The following is a 16,435-nucleotide window of genomic DNA, read 5'->3' on the forward strand; positions in this document are numbered from 1 at the left end:
AAACCCTAGATTCACTCCAATTTACATACCGCACCAACAGATCCACAGATGATGCAATCTCTATTGCACTCCACACTGCCCTTTCACACCTGGACAAAAGGAACACCTATGTGAGAATGCAATTCATTGACGACAGCTCAGCTTTCAACACCATAGTTCCCTCAAAGCTCATCACTAAGCTAAAGACGCTGGGACTAAACGCCTCCCTCTGCAACTGGATCCTGGACTTCCTGACGGGCCGCCCCCAGGTGGTAAGGGTAGGTAACAACACATCCGCCATGCTGATCCTCAACACGGGGGCCCCTCAGAGGTGCGTGCTCAGTTCCCTCCTGTACTCCCTGACTGCATGGCCAGGCACGACTCCAACACCATCATTAAGTTTGCTGATGACACAACATTGGTAGGCCTGATCACCAACAACGATGACACAGCCTATAGGGACCTGACTGTGTGGTTCCAGGACATCAACCTCTCCCTCAACATGATCAAGACAAAGGAGATGATTGTGGACTACAGGAAAAGGAGGACCAAGCACGCCCTCATTCTCATTGAGGGGGTTGTAGTGGAGCAGTTTGAGAGCTTCAAGTTCCTTGGCATCCACATCACCAACAAACTAACATGGTCCAAGCACACCAAGACAGACATGAAGAGGGCATGACAAAACCTATTCCCCCTCAGGAGACTGAAAAGATTTGGCATGGGTCCTCATCCTAAAAAGGTTTTAGAGCTGCACCATCGAGAGTATCCTGACAGGTTGCATCACCGCCTGGTATGGCAACTGCTCGGCCTCAGACCGCAAGGCACTACAGAGGGTAGTGCATACAGCCCAGTACATCACTGTGGCCAAGCTTCCTGCCATCCAGGATCTCTTTACCAGGTAGTGTCAGAGGAAGGCCCAGCCATCCTAGTGATAGACTGTTCTCTCTGCTCCCGCACGGCAAGCGGTTCCGGAGCACCAAGTCTTGGTCCAAGAGGCTTCTACCCTCAAGCCATAAGTCCTGAACAGCTAATCAAGTGGCTATCCAGACTATTTGCACTGCCCCCCTCATTCTACGCAGTTGCTTCTCTGTTATTATCTATGCATATTCACTTTAATAACTCTCCCTACATGTACATATTACCTCAATTACCTTGACACCAATGCCCCTGCACATTGACTCTGTACCGGTACCCCCTGTATATAGACCCGCTATTGTTATTTACTGCTGCTCTTTAATTATTTGTTGTTCTTATCTCTTGCCTTTTTTTAGGTTATTTCTTAAAACTGCATTGTTGGTTAAGGGCTTGTAAGTAAGCATTTCACTGTAAGGCCTGTTGTATCCAGAATTCCATGCTGGAAGGGAGGAGAAGAAGGAGTAGAGAGTCACCCTTCTCTGGATGTGGGAGTAGACGGATCATTAGAAGAGACCAGAGAGAGCGAGAGAGGAGGGAAAGAAAGCAGGATAGACCAAATGTAAACTAATTAGCAGGAGGGTTTAAAAATAAAAGTCTGTTGACTTTCTCCTGCCCTGTGGAGGCTAGTTTGCTCTGGCCCAGTTCTATACTTATCTGTGTTCTCAAACACACACTCACAGTCAGGTCAGGTACTGTATGCGGTGCAGGGACGTTTATCTGTCTGCAGTGCTATTCTGATTCTGTTCCCTCACGTCCCATGCAAGGTGCTCTAACAGCTCAAAATGCTACCATCAACTATCCTAAAAGCAAGTGTTCTAGATGTACAGTAGCATCATCTCCAAAGCTCTCCTTTTTTGGCGGTAAAAATCTCCCTTTAATCTTCTATGAGTGTCTGTGTATTTGTGTACTGAATGCGAGTGTGTTTGTCTTCATGATTGGTTCCAGTGTTTACTCCTAGGAAGATGCTGAGAGCAGACTCTTTCTCGTCTCTGTCACCCAGTCAGATTGGAATGTGTTGTCTTGATGTCACATCGCCATCCCTCCTGTCTCTTTCCTAACACAAAGCAGTGATATGTCAAGTCCCTGTTCCTCTCACTATGGGGACAATGACCGGGGGTCTCATTTTTTACAATCCTCCAGTTAAGCCTTCCTAGGAAAACAAAGTGTCAAAAATCTTTATTGAAAGTTGAGGAAAAGTAGAAGAAACAGAAGAAAGTGACTCGGTGGCAGACAGTCGTGTAACAACGTTGACAGGCACAGCTGTGTAACAAAGCTGACAGGCACAGCCGTGTAACAACGTTGACAGGCACAGCTGTGTAACAACGTTGACAGGCACAGCTGTGTAACAAAGCTGACAGGCACAGCTGTGTAACAAAGCTGACAGGCACAGCCGTGTAACAACGTTGACAGGCACAGCTGTGTAACAAAGCTGACAGGCACAGCCGTGTAACAACGTTGACAGGCACAGCTGTGTAACAACGTTGACAGGAACAGCTGTGTAACAAAGCTGACAGGCACAGCTGTGTAACAAAGCTGACAGGCACAGCTGTATAACAAAGCTGACAGGCACCGCCGTGTAACAACGTTGACAGGCACCGCCGTGTAACAAAGCTGACAGGCACAGCCGTGTAACAACGGTGACAGGCACAGCCGTGTAACAAAGCTGACAGGCACAGCCGTGTAACAACGTTGACAGGCACAGCTGTGTAACAACGTTGACAGGCACAGCCGTGTAACAAAGTTGACAGGCACAGCTGTGTAACAAAGCTGACAGGCACAGCTGTGTAACAAAACTGACAGGCACAGCCGTGTAACAACGTTGACAGGCACAGCTGTGTAACAACGTTGACAGGCACAGCCGTGTAACAAAGCTGACAGGCACAGCAGTGGAACAACGTGGACAGGCACAGCCGTGTAACAACATTGACAGGCACAGCAGTGGAACGAAGCTGACAGACACAGCAGTGGAACAACGTTGACAGGCACAGCAGTGGAACAACGTTGACAGGCACAGCAGTGGAACGAAGCTGACAGACACAGCAGTGGAACAACGTTGACAGGCACAGCAGTGGAACAACGTTGACAGGCACAGCAGTGGAACGAAGCTGACAGACACAGGAGTGGAACAACGTTGACAGGCACAGCAGCGGAACAACGTTGACAGGCACAGCAGTGGAACAACGTTGACAGGCACAGCAGTGGAACGAAGCTGACAGACACAGGAGTGGAACAACGTTGACAGGCACAGCAGCGGAACAACGTTGACAGGCACAGCAGTGGAACAACGTTGACAGGCACAGCAGTGGAACAAAGCTGACAGGCACAGCAGTGGAACAACGTTGACAGGCACAGCAGTGGAACAACGTTGACAGGCACAGCAGTGGAACAACGTTGACAGGCACAGCAGTGGAACAAAGCTGACAGGCACAGCAGTGGAACAACGTTGACAGGCACAGCAGTGGAACAACGTTGACAGGCACAGCAGTGGAACAACGTTGACAGGCACAGCAGTGGAACAACGTTGACAGGCACAGCAGTGGAACGAAGCTGACAGACACAGGAGTGGAACGAAACTGACAGACACAGGAGTGGAACAACGTTGACAGGCACAGCAGTGGAACAACGTTGACAGGCACAGCAGTGGAACGAAGCTGACAGGCACAGCAGTGGAACAACGTTGACAGGCACAGCAGTGGAACAAAGCTGACAGGCACAGCAGTGGAACAACGTTGACAGGCACAGCAGTGGAACAACGTTGACAGGCACAGCAGTGGAACAACGTTGACAGGCACAGCAGTGGAACGAAGCTGACAGGCACAGCAGTGGAACAACGTTGACAGGCACAGCAGTGGAACAACGTTGACAGGCACAGCAGTGGAACGAAGCTGACAGGCACAGCAGTGGAACAACGTTGACAGGCACAGCAGTGGAACAAAGCTGACAGGCACAGCAGTGGAACAACGTTGACAGGCACAGCAGTGGAACGAAGCTGACAGGCACAGCCGTGTAACAACGTTGACAGGCACAGCAGTGGAACGAAGCTGACAGGCACAGCAGTGGAACGAAGCTGACAGACACAGCAGTGGAACAACGTTGACAGGCACAGCAGTGGAACGAAGCTGACAGGCACAGCAGTGGAACAACGTTGACAGGCACAGCAGTGGAACAAAGCTGACAGGCACAGCAGTGGAACAACGTTGACAGGCACAGCAGTGGAACAACGTTGACAGGCACAGCAGTGGAACAACGTTGACAGGCACAGCAGTGGAACAACGTTGACAGGCACAGCAGTGGAACAACGTTGACAGGCACAGCAGTGGAACAAAGCTGACAGGCACAGCAGTGGAACAAAGCTGACAGGCACAGCAGTGGAACAACGTTGACAGGCACAGCAGTGGAACGAAGCTGACAGGCACAGCCGTGTAACAACGTTGACAGGCACAGCAGTGGAACGAAGCTGACAGGCACAGCAGTGGAACGAAGCTGACAGACACAGCAGTGGAACAACGTTGACAGGCACAGCAGTGGAACGAAGCTGACAGGCACAGCCGTGTAACAACGTTGACAGGCACAGCAGTGGAACGAAGCTGACAGACACAGGAGTGTAAACAAAGCTGACAGACACAGCAGTGTAACAAAGCTGACAGCGGTGTTAATCCCATATCTCCAGAGTGTGCCAGGACAGGCAGTGGGGCTTCACATAGATGCTTATAGTACAGTACATACCACACTGACAGACAGAGAGAGAGAGAAAGACAGAGAAAATAGAGAGAAGATGAGAGAGTGAGACAATGGGAGAAAAAAGGGAGAGGGAGATTGAATGAAGAATCGAGAGATTGAGGAAGAGAATTGTGAGAGAGAGGCAGTGAGGGAGAGAGGGGGTAAGAGAAAATCCCTCTCTCTTTGTGTAGTGGTCCAGGCCATTACAGGGAGATTAGCCTTGGCAAGGCTGAATGCAGAACAGAGAGGATGCTGGGAGCTGTCCAATCCAAACTCATTACACTTGTTTTGGGAAGAGATGGAAATAACTATTATTATACACATAATAAACCACATTAGTAGTGCATAGTGCAGTGGAGTTCCAGTCATAGCCCAGGGAAGAGGAGAGAATCACTCAAAATGGAACAGCACGTTGACTGAGATTTATAACGATGGTCAGTTTAGAGCACATTTAATGGATTTGATCTCCTTATTTCTGCTCAAAAGGGGAGGATGTTTCTTCTTGTTAGCATTACGTTCAACAGTTGACTTGTACAGCAGAATCTATTGTTTGTGGCTAAGCTCACTTGTGCAATCTCCTGGTATGTGGCTAGGCTAATACAACCTCTCCTGGTATGTTGCTAGGTTAATACAACCTCTCCTGGTGTGTGGCTAGGCTAACACAACCTCTCCTGGTCTGTGGCTAGGCTAATACAACCTCTCCTGGTCTGTTGCTAGGCTAATACAACCTCTCCTGGTCTGTTGCTAGGCTAATACAACCTCTCCTGGTCTGTGGCTAGGCTAATACAACCTATCCTGGTCTGTTGCTAGGCTAATACAACCTCTCCTTGTCTGTGGCTAGGCTAATACAACCTCTCCTGGTCTGTGGCTAGGCTAATACAACCTCTCCTGGTCTGTTGCTAGGCTAATACAACCTCTCCTGGTCTGTGGCTAGGCTAATACAACCTATCCTGGTCTGTTGCTAGGCTAATACAACCTCTCCTTGTCTGTGGCTAGGCTAATACAACCTCTCCTGGTATGTTGCTAGGCTAATACAACATCTCCTGGTCTGTGGCTAGGCTAATACAACCTCTCCTGGTATGTTGCTAGGCTAATACAACCTCTCCTTGTCTGTGGCTAGGCTAGGCTTTATTAGCTCGGAGGTACGCCCCCCTCTCAGCTGATCAGCCTGCATTCCTCACTGCCTGTCCATGTATGGGTAAGAGGAGAGCATGGCAGAGAGTAAGAGAGAGCTGCTGAGATGAGATGGACACACTGCTGCTTAGTCAACCATCCCTTTCCATCCTCTCTGGTTGAACATTCCAAATATGCTCGTTATTAAAGCATCAAGTGGGAATTTAATTTGTTCAAACCAATTTCCATATGACTTACTTGACAGAAAGAGGGTGGTTAATCATCAAATAGGCTTACAGGTTCTCTTCTCACACGTTGTATGGGATGTATGGGATGTCTGTGAAAGCTCTCCAACACAGACAGACAAGACAGAGACAAGATAAAAGAGTTTAGGAGAGGCCCTGAAATTATAGTCTGTACATCAGCCCTCTCTGCTCCCCCCCTTCCATCTCCTCTCTCTCTTTATACACACACCTTTGAGTGTGTGCCAACGACCAAAATAGATATCATGTTGCTATGTCACTACAGAGGCTTTGTATTTACTCATCGGCTTTCTCTCCATCTCTCGCTCTCTCTCCCCCCATCTCTCTCCCTCTCCTTCTCCCCCCTCTCTCTTCCTTTTTCTTTTCACTCTTTCTTCTCTCTCTCTCCCCTCCTCTCTATATACCCCTCAGAAAAATAAGGAAAAGTTTCCTGTGCAGTTATGTCTCAGGCCATTTAGTTTGGTTTTGCTTTTTTTTTTTTAAAGCCTTGCTTATCTATGTTCTTCTATTGTTAATTGGCTAAGTAATTGTTGAGGGCAGATTTTTGGGGTTACAGCATAATTACACAGGCCTAGCTTGATTTACCACAGAAGTTTCCTGGCAACAGGAAAGGGAACTGAGATAACATTACTACAGCATTCAGATAACATGTCCTCCGTGTTGAGGTGATATCCTTACTCAAAGAAAAGTGTTTAGCATATTCCCATCATTGTCTGTGTACACAAATGCACTGTTGGCATAGGAAACATATGACCAAGACATTTTCGAAGGTACAGTCATTATTATGTGTTGACTGAATGCCAAGTGTATCACTGTGGTGTGTGTGTGTTTTTGTGAGTGTGTGTGTGTGTGTGTGTGTGTGTGTGTGTGTGTGTGTGTGTGTGTGTGTGTGTGTGTGTGTGTGTGTGTGTGTGTGTGTGTTCAGTGCCTGGCAGTGGTACCAGTGTGAGACTTGTCTGTATGCCAGGCAAACACAGGTTTCCTCTAGAGAGTGTCATGTTTTTGTTGATCGTCTCTGTGAAATCTCCTCAGGACTTTTCCTAGGACACTCACAATCCAAAGCTGTCCTAAAATCGTAATATGCAGCAGAATACAGAATGTTGATCCATTGTGTACAGATTTATTTCTGTTTGTGTTGCATGTTTTTGCTTCTTGTATCCATAGAGTGCCTAAGAACCACCTGTTGTAGACAGACAGACAGACAGACAGACAGACAGACAGACAGACAGACCTCCCTGGCCCTGCTCTTTAGACTGAGTGTCTCCCCGTCCCACTGGCGCTTCACTAGGAATATATTTCAGGATGTTGACTGGACTGCTTGACGACTGTTGGGCTATTTTCAAACACCCCACACACAGTTCATCCATTGAGTCACACGCACACGAAAATGCATGCACAGACACACCCACACAAACTAACACAAAAAGACACACACAAGCTCACACGCACACCCATACTTTCCTGCTGTGCTGTCAGAACCTGACCTCGTTGACCTCCTAGTTGACCTTTGGGTTCGCTTCCAGATTTAGCGGCTGTAGGGCCCCATGTCAGGTCAACCGTTTTGGACTTCAGGAGAGAGAGGCACTGCTAACATATTCCCCCAAAAGATAATCTCTTTAAGTGTTTTTTCAACATTGTTACTCCTATTATTTAAACATTGACTGTTGAGTTGCAGGTGGGCTAGCAGCAGCTTTAGTTGGGCTCAGCTTTAGTCTCAGGATTAAACGTAGGCTTACTTCCTCTCTTGATGTCCTTTTCCTGTACTGATTAGAGTTTGTGGTAATGTCGTAGAAAGAGAGAGAGAGAGAGTGATTTGTTTTCTAAGACAGAGGAGTGATCCGTCTAGCGAAACCATTGTCTTTCTTTCTTCACTCTAAGTGACTGCAATAACACCGCCCAGCTGTGATGTTGTTTCCTGTCCTTAACCTCCTCTCCTTCCTCGCTTCTCCAGCCCTGGCATATGCCACTGCCCGGGAGCCAGACCACGCCCACGGCTGTACCCATGGCAGCTGTTACCCGGCAACAGGAGACCTGTTGGTGGGCCGTGAGAAGAGCCTGAAGGCATCATCTACATGCGGCTCCAGGAAGAAAGACCCCTACTGCATCGTCAGTCACTTACAGGTGTGTGTGTGTGTGTGTGTGGGTCTCCAACATCCTCTCACTCCCCCTACCTCTCTCTGTCCTGAGCTTCTGTTCGACCTCTGACCTGTGTCACCTCTGACCCCTGTAGGATGAGAAGAAATGTTTCCAGTGTGACTCTCGCCGCCCATATGATCCTGTCTACAACACCATCAGTCACCGCATTGAGAACGTCATCACCACGTTCAAACCACACCGCAAGAAGTCATGGTGGCAGTCGGAGAATGGTGAGAATTGAGATTGCATTCATAGAGGTTGCAATTATTTCCATGTTTAAATAGTGAACCTTTGATTTTATGAGAAGCAGTGTTAAAACAGATTTGTCGTCTATTTGTGCCCCCTGCCTTCGGTTACATGACATACCCCCAACATGCAGCTGTCAGTGGTATAAACTCATACAGAATCCATATCATCTGTATTATTAGAGGCCTAATCTTGGTTACTACTATTAATAACAGGTCTGTTCAGAGACCGAGAAAGAGAGGGGGGAGTGGAAGAGGGAGAGATCATGAGTGGATCATAAAAGGAAGCAGTAGTGAGAGGGTGAGATATGGGGGAGAGAGATGGGGCCGACGATCCTGGAAGCCACAGTGTGTCATTACAGTGAGTCCTGGTAGCTCTGTTCTGAAGGGCCTTCAAAGCCCAGAGGTCCATGGCCTCTATCACACTAAATCACCCTCTGTTCTCTGTAGTAGCCTACTTTACTCTGCCTGGACCGGACCCAGACCAGCCACAGGCCCACAGCTGTTTGTATGGGGATAATAACAGTGCAGGCTGTACCCTGGCACGTCAACAAAGGGAGGAACGAGAAAGAGAAGAGAGGAAAGGAAAGGAGGGTGGGGAGGGAAGGGGTCAGAGGAAGATTGGGAGCCGGAGAGAAAGAGTGAGAGAAAGAGTGAGAGGGTGTACATTGAGGGAGGGATAGAAAATTAGATTTGGAGAATGGATTTCAAGACACCAGCTGAGCAATTCTCCTTCTTCATTGTTAATACAGAGCCCACATCACTGCAAACAAAAGCCCCATTTCAGGTCTATTTCTGAGTGATTGACTACTGTGGACCAGTATAGCACTGCCTGTACTCTATGTCGAACACTGAGAGGTGGGGGACAGGAAACAGTCACTATTTTTACTCCCAGTCTCCATGGCATTTCTAGCAGGGCTTTAGAGTATGTGACATGGAGCACAGTGGGCTGCTTGTGCTACATGTGTGTAGACCACTGTCCCTGTGTCCCTCTGGTGTGAGGCCCCTTCCTTCACTTAGTTCCTTAAGGGCTTGGAGTGGAAGGCTAGGTTGGGTGGGTACCTTATCCACTGTTCTGTAGAGCAGCTTGTGCCACTTCTACTCTGTTTGAAGTGGTACCAAGTAGGCTACTAGAAGGATGTGCGAGTGGGTTGGTTCCGTTAGTGGAGTGTACCAGTTACTAATTGCTCTCCGTTAGCCAAGCCTCACAACAGCGGTGATGGGAGAAACACAAGTTAAACTATTTGCTGTGACCCCTCTCCCACTCTGCAGTTCTATCTCTGTTTCCCTTCCTTTGCCCTTTCCCTCTCTTTGCTTCTCTCTCCTCCTCATTCTTCCTCTCCCTCTCCTCCAACTTGACTCCTTGGCTCTAGCACACCCTGCCTCTGTTTTCCTCTGCCCCTCCTTTCCCCTGCCTCCGTTTCCTTCCTGATTAGCCTTTCATTAAGGAGTGCAGGTTATGGTTCACAGCCTACAGCACAGACCCAATGGCCGAAATCCAGTTTGACCTCTTACTCACCAATGTGTCCCTGTGTGTATTTACACTGTGTGTGTGTCAGGTTAGTTTATGATTGCATGAATCTTCAGAAGATTTGTGAGACTCTCTCTCTGTTATTTCCAGAGTCTTTTTTATTTTATTGTGTTACTTTTCCACAGGCCTGGCTCCCATCACACCACACCACACCACAGCCTGCCTGAGGGGTAGATAGCTAGTGATGTTAATGTTGAGGTGCCAACCCCGGAAGCTGTACTCTGTCATTACCTCTCTCGTTTTTTCATGTGCAGAGTTACGATTTTTACTGTTGTCTTCCTGCTGTTTGTATTCACTTCAGACTACATTTGGAGATGAGGAAAGGATCCTCAAACACTTAGCTTTATGAGCATGTGTTTAGGGTGTTCCCTTTGAGCTACGTTGTGGCATATAGACATTTCTGACGGGACTATTTACTGTGGTTATTATGTTATTTATATGCTGTAGCAGTTAAATGTTCCAACTGCTAGAAGGGGACAGAAGGCAGAACCCCCTACACTACTATTGGAACTTAAGACTTCTTCTCTACCAATTCATTGTGAATAATGGGCCAACTCGAGTGGTTCTTAAGGATGGATCATGCTCAGGAAGTGTGTGGGGATTACCCATGTGGACGACCACATCTCCAGCCAAGACGAGAATGCTTTTTCCTGTTCAGATGCCATTACTCAAGCCAAGAGACGGACAGGGGCATCCCTCACAGCTGGTAGTTGAGTTATCACTGGTGAAAACACGGGTTTGCATTTCCTGTAACAGACAGATTGACAGGTTGATTGAGTGCATATATTATAGATGTAATAGCAACAACATAAAGCTTGACATGCCCTCTCTCATCCTTTCTCTCTCTCTCCCTCCATCCCTCCCTCTCGTTTTGTCTTCAGGAAAGCCTGATGTCTTCATTCAGCTGGACCTTGAGGCAGAATTCCATTTTACTCATCTTATCATGATCTTCAAGGTTAGACATAGAGCACTTAGTAAACCTTAGACCAGGGGTCTCCAACTTTTTCTATCACGACAGCTACTTAATAAACATGTCACGAGCTCTGGGTCTTTAGTGTACAAGAGAAAGTAGTGCACTGTATTGTCTGTCAATATACCTGGTAAAATAATGATTAATAAACAACTAACGGGGCCCTATAAAATCTGTTATTTTTTCCCCAAATTATGTTTGATATTTTCCCAAATGATGTTTTGTTTTGTATTACAGTTATTCATAGAGAAACAGCAAAATTGGATGTTCTGAGTTGATGTCAATGCTTAAATCACATCAGAATACTTTGTCTAATTCCCCTTTTTTCCCATTTCTGTCAACCCACAAGATGGTTATCATATCAACTGGCTACACATGGAGTGATGGACAAACGCCTGCACCACACAGACAGAAAGAGGCAATATTGCTGGAAATTAATTGGCAGATAGTGTTAGGTTGGTCTTTTTAAGCCATTAGTGGCTAACCAGGGGTGGGATAATGTCAATGTTCAGTTAGATAGTAGCTTGGAGCTTGTGGTGTCGGGATACTTGTGAGATTTGTTTATGACAGTTTGTGGTGGAACACATGAAAATTGCATGTACTTTCAGAATTGTTTGGCGAGCTACTCATATGTGGTAGCTCACGATCAACCTGTTGGAGACCCCTGCCTTAAACAGTGTGACAAATCTATGCAGTATATAAAAATGTTCTGTGTCTTCAAATGAGCAACAACACACATCACATCCCTCTCCTGGCACACAGACATTTCGCCCAGCAGCCATGGTGATTGAGCGATCGGCAGATTTTGGACGTAACTGGCAGGTGTACCGCTACTTTGCCTACGACTGTGCCTCGGTCTTCCCCGGGGTATCTAAGGGACCCCTACGCAAAGTAGACGACGTCATCTGTGAGTCGCGCTACTCTGACATCGAGCCGTCCACAGAGGGAGAGGTGAGTCTGATAGGGAAGAGGGATTTATCCCTAGCCAATGACCACATACTTATTTTTGGTTGAAAAGACATTGAAAATGTGTAATTTCAATGTGTTGTGCTCACTAGGTTACTACAGTTGTACACATACATTAAAATGGCATTCAACCACCTGTCCTGTCCCTCTTCTTCCTCCAGGCAATCTACAGAGTTCTGGACCCTGCCATCCACATTGAGGACCCCTACAGCCCCAACATTCAGAGTAAGATACACTCACCAGTCACCACAACTAGCAACCACTTCCCCCCCATGTTAAGCCAAACTCACACCGCTGACATGATACAGCGACTGCCACCCTACCGTATAATTTCAGTACAGCACAACACCTAAACAGAATGGCACATGACAATCTGCACTCTGAAGCCTAGCGGGATGTGAAAACCAGCTGCTCTCTCTCCCCCTTCTATTTTGACTGGTATGACTTCACTGTTTCCCCAGGAGTAAGAGCAGCCTTCCCTAAGTAGTGACAGGGGAGGTTCTGTTCTTAATAAAACCAAGGTATGGATTGACCCTGACCCTTAAACTGGATGTTCCATGTTGTCCAGACAGACACTCTGAATGAGTAGCTAGCACACTGCCATGCTCATTACTGCCCTGCACTTGTTTAAGGGAACCTGTGTCACTCATTAGTGCACCCTTAAGGTACATCTAATGGGAGCTCTCAAATCAAAATGTTTGTCACATGCGCCGAATACAACAGGTTTAGTAGACCTTACAGTGAAATTCTTACTTACAAGCCCGTAACAAACAACGCAGTTTTAAGTGTTAAGTTTTTTTTTTTTTAGATAAGTAAAAAACAAATAATTAAAGAGCAGCAGTAAAATAACAATAGCGAGGCTATATACAGGAGGTACTGGTACAGAGTCAATGTGGAGGCTATATACAGGAGGTACTGGTACAGAGTCAATGTGGAGGCTATATACAGGAGGTACTGGTACAGAGTCAATATGCCGGGGTACAGGTTAGTTGAGGTAATTTATGTAATATGTACATGTAGGTAGAGGTAATGCAATGAATATTCAGGGAGAAAAAGGTGTAGAGTCACGCACAGAGCACGGCAGATGTTTATCAAGCGTCAGCAGAAATCGTGGCCACAGGCAGGCAATGGTCAAACACAGGTATGCAGTCAAAAACAAACAATAATTCACAACCATGTAAACAGAAAGAAGTGAACTAAATAGGTGAGCTGATGAGACCAGGTGAGAAATGAACACAGGTGAAATCAATGAACAAAAATGAAAGACAGGGCTACGGTCCAGAACACAAAGAAACAGGGCTACGTTCCAGAACACAAAGAAACAAGGCTACGGTCCAGAACACAAAGAAACAGGGCTACGTTCCAGAACACAAAGAAACAGGGCTACGTTCCAGAACACAAAGAAAAAGAACACAAGGTTGACTAAGAAAAGAAAAGCAGAACCTTACAGGTAAAGTGACTATGCATAGATAAAGAGCTCTCACTCTGCATCGGCTTTAGCTCGGGTTTGACAGAGACACACATTTTGAGGGGGTTTAGTAATTAAAGTGCTGAAACCTGATGTGTTCCTGCTGTAAAGGAGGCAGTTTAATCTGCTAGTGTGCCACAGAATATCGACATGGAGGGAGGATGACTGAGAGGAGGGAGTTAAAATGAAGCCTGGATGTCGGGTGTATACCGTTACAGAATGCCTATGGTTTAGTTTGAGCACTTTCCCATGCAGAGTTCATCCACAGCTAGAGAGTTTAAAGACGGACGGCTCTGTCCTGATAGAGGTAATCCTGTCAGGGAAGTTGGGGGAGCTGTTAGCAGGAGGTACATTAGTATGTTAATAATAACAATGAAATTACTTTACCAGTGGCTTGACTGATACTCATAAGAGTTGGACATGGCATATTGTGGCCCTGGCAACAGCCTGATATTCCCCAAAGTCCTGTGGAACAGTGGAACTTATTGTCCCACTGGTTTGTGAGAAAGGGAGTGGTGTTTTGCCTGTCAAGGTCTAGAGAACAGGGCCCTTCTGTGTGTGAGAAAGGATACGCTCAGATAACAGAGGCCAGGAGTACTGATAGGGCCCGGATTTGAGGCTGCTCTGCCGCTCTCCCCTCTCTCTCATTTTCAGTGTAGATGAATATAACAGAGGAACTCCACTAATCTCTTTCCATGTTCTTCTCTAACATTAGTCGAATGAAACAATAACTCCTGCACTGTATGTGAGTCAAATGAAGGTAGGTAATGGAAGTAACAACACAAAGAATACTAAGTGTTTCTTAGGAGTACAGTGAAGGTAGCCACCCCCAAAACACCGCTTTTTCGCATAGTGGTGTGACTTGTTCTCCATTTGTTTGTGTTGAAACACTGTGTGGAGAGAGATAAGCACTAAGTGGAGAGAGAGAGAGTGCTGATTGATTCCACATGCTGTCTGCAGCGCATCTCTCTCTAGTCTGTAGGGGTAAGATGAGCCACTCTTTCCACTCTTCCATGTGGTTTCTTCCTTCATAGACTCCATGAAGTGATGACCTCTTCATAAATATTTGGTCAAATGATACATTTTGTGTATTGTTTCCTAGTGAACAGCTGGAACGTGACTGACAGCAGGGAATGTTCTGTGCACAGTAGCAACCTACCGCCCCTCTGTGAGAGTTTATCAAGGGTGCGTCCCAAATGGCACCCGATTCTCTTTCTAGTGCACTACCGTTGACCAGGGCCCATAAGGCTCTGTTCAAAAGTAGTGCAGTATTTAGGAAATAGGGTACCATTTGGGACGCAACTCAAGTCTCCTAACAACACCCTCCATGCCCCTTTCAGCGATGTCATGCTCGGCTGGCCTTGACTTCTTCCTTTTACGGGGGAGAGTGTTTCTGCTTATGTCTGTGGTGGGGGTTGGGGGATAATTAATGGTGTATCTGGAACCTTTCCTTTTGACTTTGAAGTATTCATTTGGATGTTCAAATAGCTTGTTGTATATCTCCTAATCTCTCTGCCCCCCCCTTCCTCTCTTCTCTTCCTCTTGCATCCTGAAGACCAGCTGAAGATCACTAACCTGCGTGTGAACTTCACCAAGCTGCACACTCTGGGAGATAACCTGCTGGACTCCCGCGTGGAGATCAAGGAGAAGTACTACTATGCCATGTACGAGCTGGTCGTCCGTGGCAACTGCTTCTGCTATGGCCACGCCTCCGAGTGTGCCCCCATCGATGGGATCAAGGATGAGGAGGGCATGGTGAGTAAGGGGACACAGAACTGCCCTTAGTTGTATGGAGGAAGACTGCCCTATATAGATTGCTGTGTATGAAAGCAGAGGCATCTGTGCAGAGGGGAGTTAGAATGGGAGGTTTTGTTTAGAATTCTCTGTGATTTGTGTAATTCAGCCTCCCTGTCCCCCAGGTCCATGGGAGGTGTGTCTGCAAGCACAACACGAAGGGTCTGAATTGTGAGCTGTGTGATGACTTCCATAGTGACATGCCCTGGAGACCGGCTGAGGGACGCAACACCAACGCCTGCAAGAGTGAGTGGTGGTGTACCACACCATAACAAGAAACGTCTCTTACTCCTCTCCTAACATCACTGATTATTATTATGAACACACCAGTCATAGGTCATAATCAAAGGAATGAGAATCTTGACTATGTTGTTTTCTGTACCCTTGGTCTCTCTTAGAATGCAACTGTAACGGCCACTCCAACCACTGTCACTTTGACATGGCGGTTTACTTGGCCACGGGCAATGCCGGCGGTGGCGTCTGTGACCACTGTCTCCACAACACCATGGGACGCAACTGTGAGATGTGTAAACCATTTTACTACAAGGACCTCAGTAGGGACATCAGAGACCCCGGGGTCTGTACTGGTGAGTAGAGGGTGTCGACCGCTTCTCAGAACTGGGGCACAGGAACTGTGTGTGTATTTCTCACAATATCATACTGTGTATGAGTGATGGCATAGGTATGTACGTGTACAGGTTATTTTCACGTTTGAAACCCTGGTACCACTTTATGTCCATTAGATGTGAGTGTGTACATGTTTTCTAGGTAGTACGTACTACTGTATGGTTATGTTTGTTAAGTTTAACAGGATGTTTGTTGTCTTCCTTCTACCAGCCTGTGACTGTGATCCTGATGGTTCCCTGAATGGGGGCATCTGTGACGGGCATGACGAGCCATCCCTGGGCATGATCGCTGGGCAGTGCCGCTGTAAGGACCACGTGGAAGGGCATCGCTGTGACAAATGCAAGTCTGGCTTCTTTGGCCTGAGTGCAGCAAACCCCCGCGGCTGCCAACGTGAGTAGAGAGGAGCATAATCATGAATCATTCTAACAAATTGAACTGATTGTATTCCAAATGACCCTCATTTTGTGTGGTTGTTATGTTAGAGATTTTGGAGCAATCTTTTGTTAATCTCTCTCAGTGCTTTGAATAAAATCATGTGCCACATTTCTGTGTTCCCATGCCCCTATAATTCCTGCTCTGCCCCCCTCAGCCTGCCAGTGTGACCCCAGGGGTACTGTGTCAGAGAGCCCAAAATGTGACCCTGTGAGCGGGGACTGCTTCTGCAAGCGACTGGTCACCGGACGCAGCTGTGACCTGTGTCTGGTAAGG

General features: G+C 47.1%; 1 protein-coding gene across 2 annotated transcripts in view; it reads left to right on the forward strand.

Moving 5' to 3' along the window:
• Positions 1-16,435, forward strand: part of lamb2 (laminin, beta 2 (laminin S)) — a 48,313-nt gene that overhangs the window by 16,863 nt on the left and 15,015 nt on the right. For both annotated transcript variants that reach the window (XM_021616006.2, XM_021616007.2), the window contains exons 3-12: positions 7,942-8,111; positions 8,221-8,356; positions 10,784-10,857; positions 11,635-11,823; positions 12,000-12,063; positions 14,862-15,061; positions 15,226-15,346; positions 15,499-15,687; positions 15,938-16,117; positions 16,317-16,429. In XM_021616006.2, the coding sequence (XP_021471681.2) occupies positions 7,942-8,111; positions 8,221-8,356; positions 10,784-10,857; positions 11,635-11,823; positions 12,000-12,063; positions 14,862-15,061; positions 15,226-15,346; positions 15,499-15,687; positions 15,938-16,117; positions 16,317-16,429 (1,436 nt within the window). The remainder of the gene's footprint in view (positions 1-7,941; positions 8,112-8,220; positions 8,357-10,783; positions 10,858-11,634; positions 11,824-11,999; positions 12,064-14,861; positions 15,062-15,225; positions 15,347-15,498; positions 15,688-15,937; positions 16,118-16,316; positions 16,430-16,435) is intronic.

This window comes from Oncorhynchus mykiss, chromosome 9, assembly GCF_013265735.2.
Source record: "Oncorhynchus mykiss isolate Arlee chromosome 9, USDA_OmykA_1.1, whole genome shotgun sequence".
In the NCBI taxonomy this organism is placed as follows: Eukaryota; Metazoa; Chordata; class Actinopteri; order Salmoniformes; family Salmonidae; genus Oncorhynchus; species Oncorhynchus mykiss.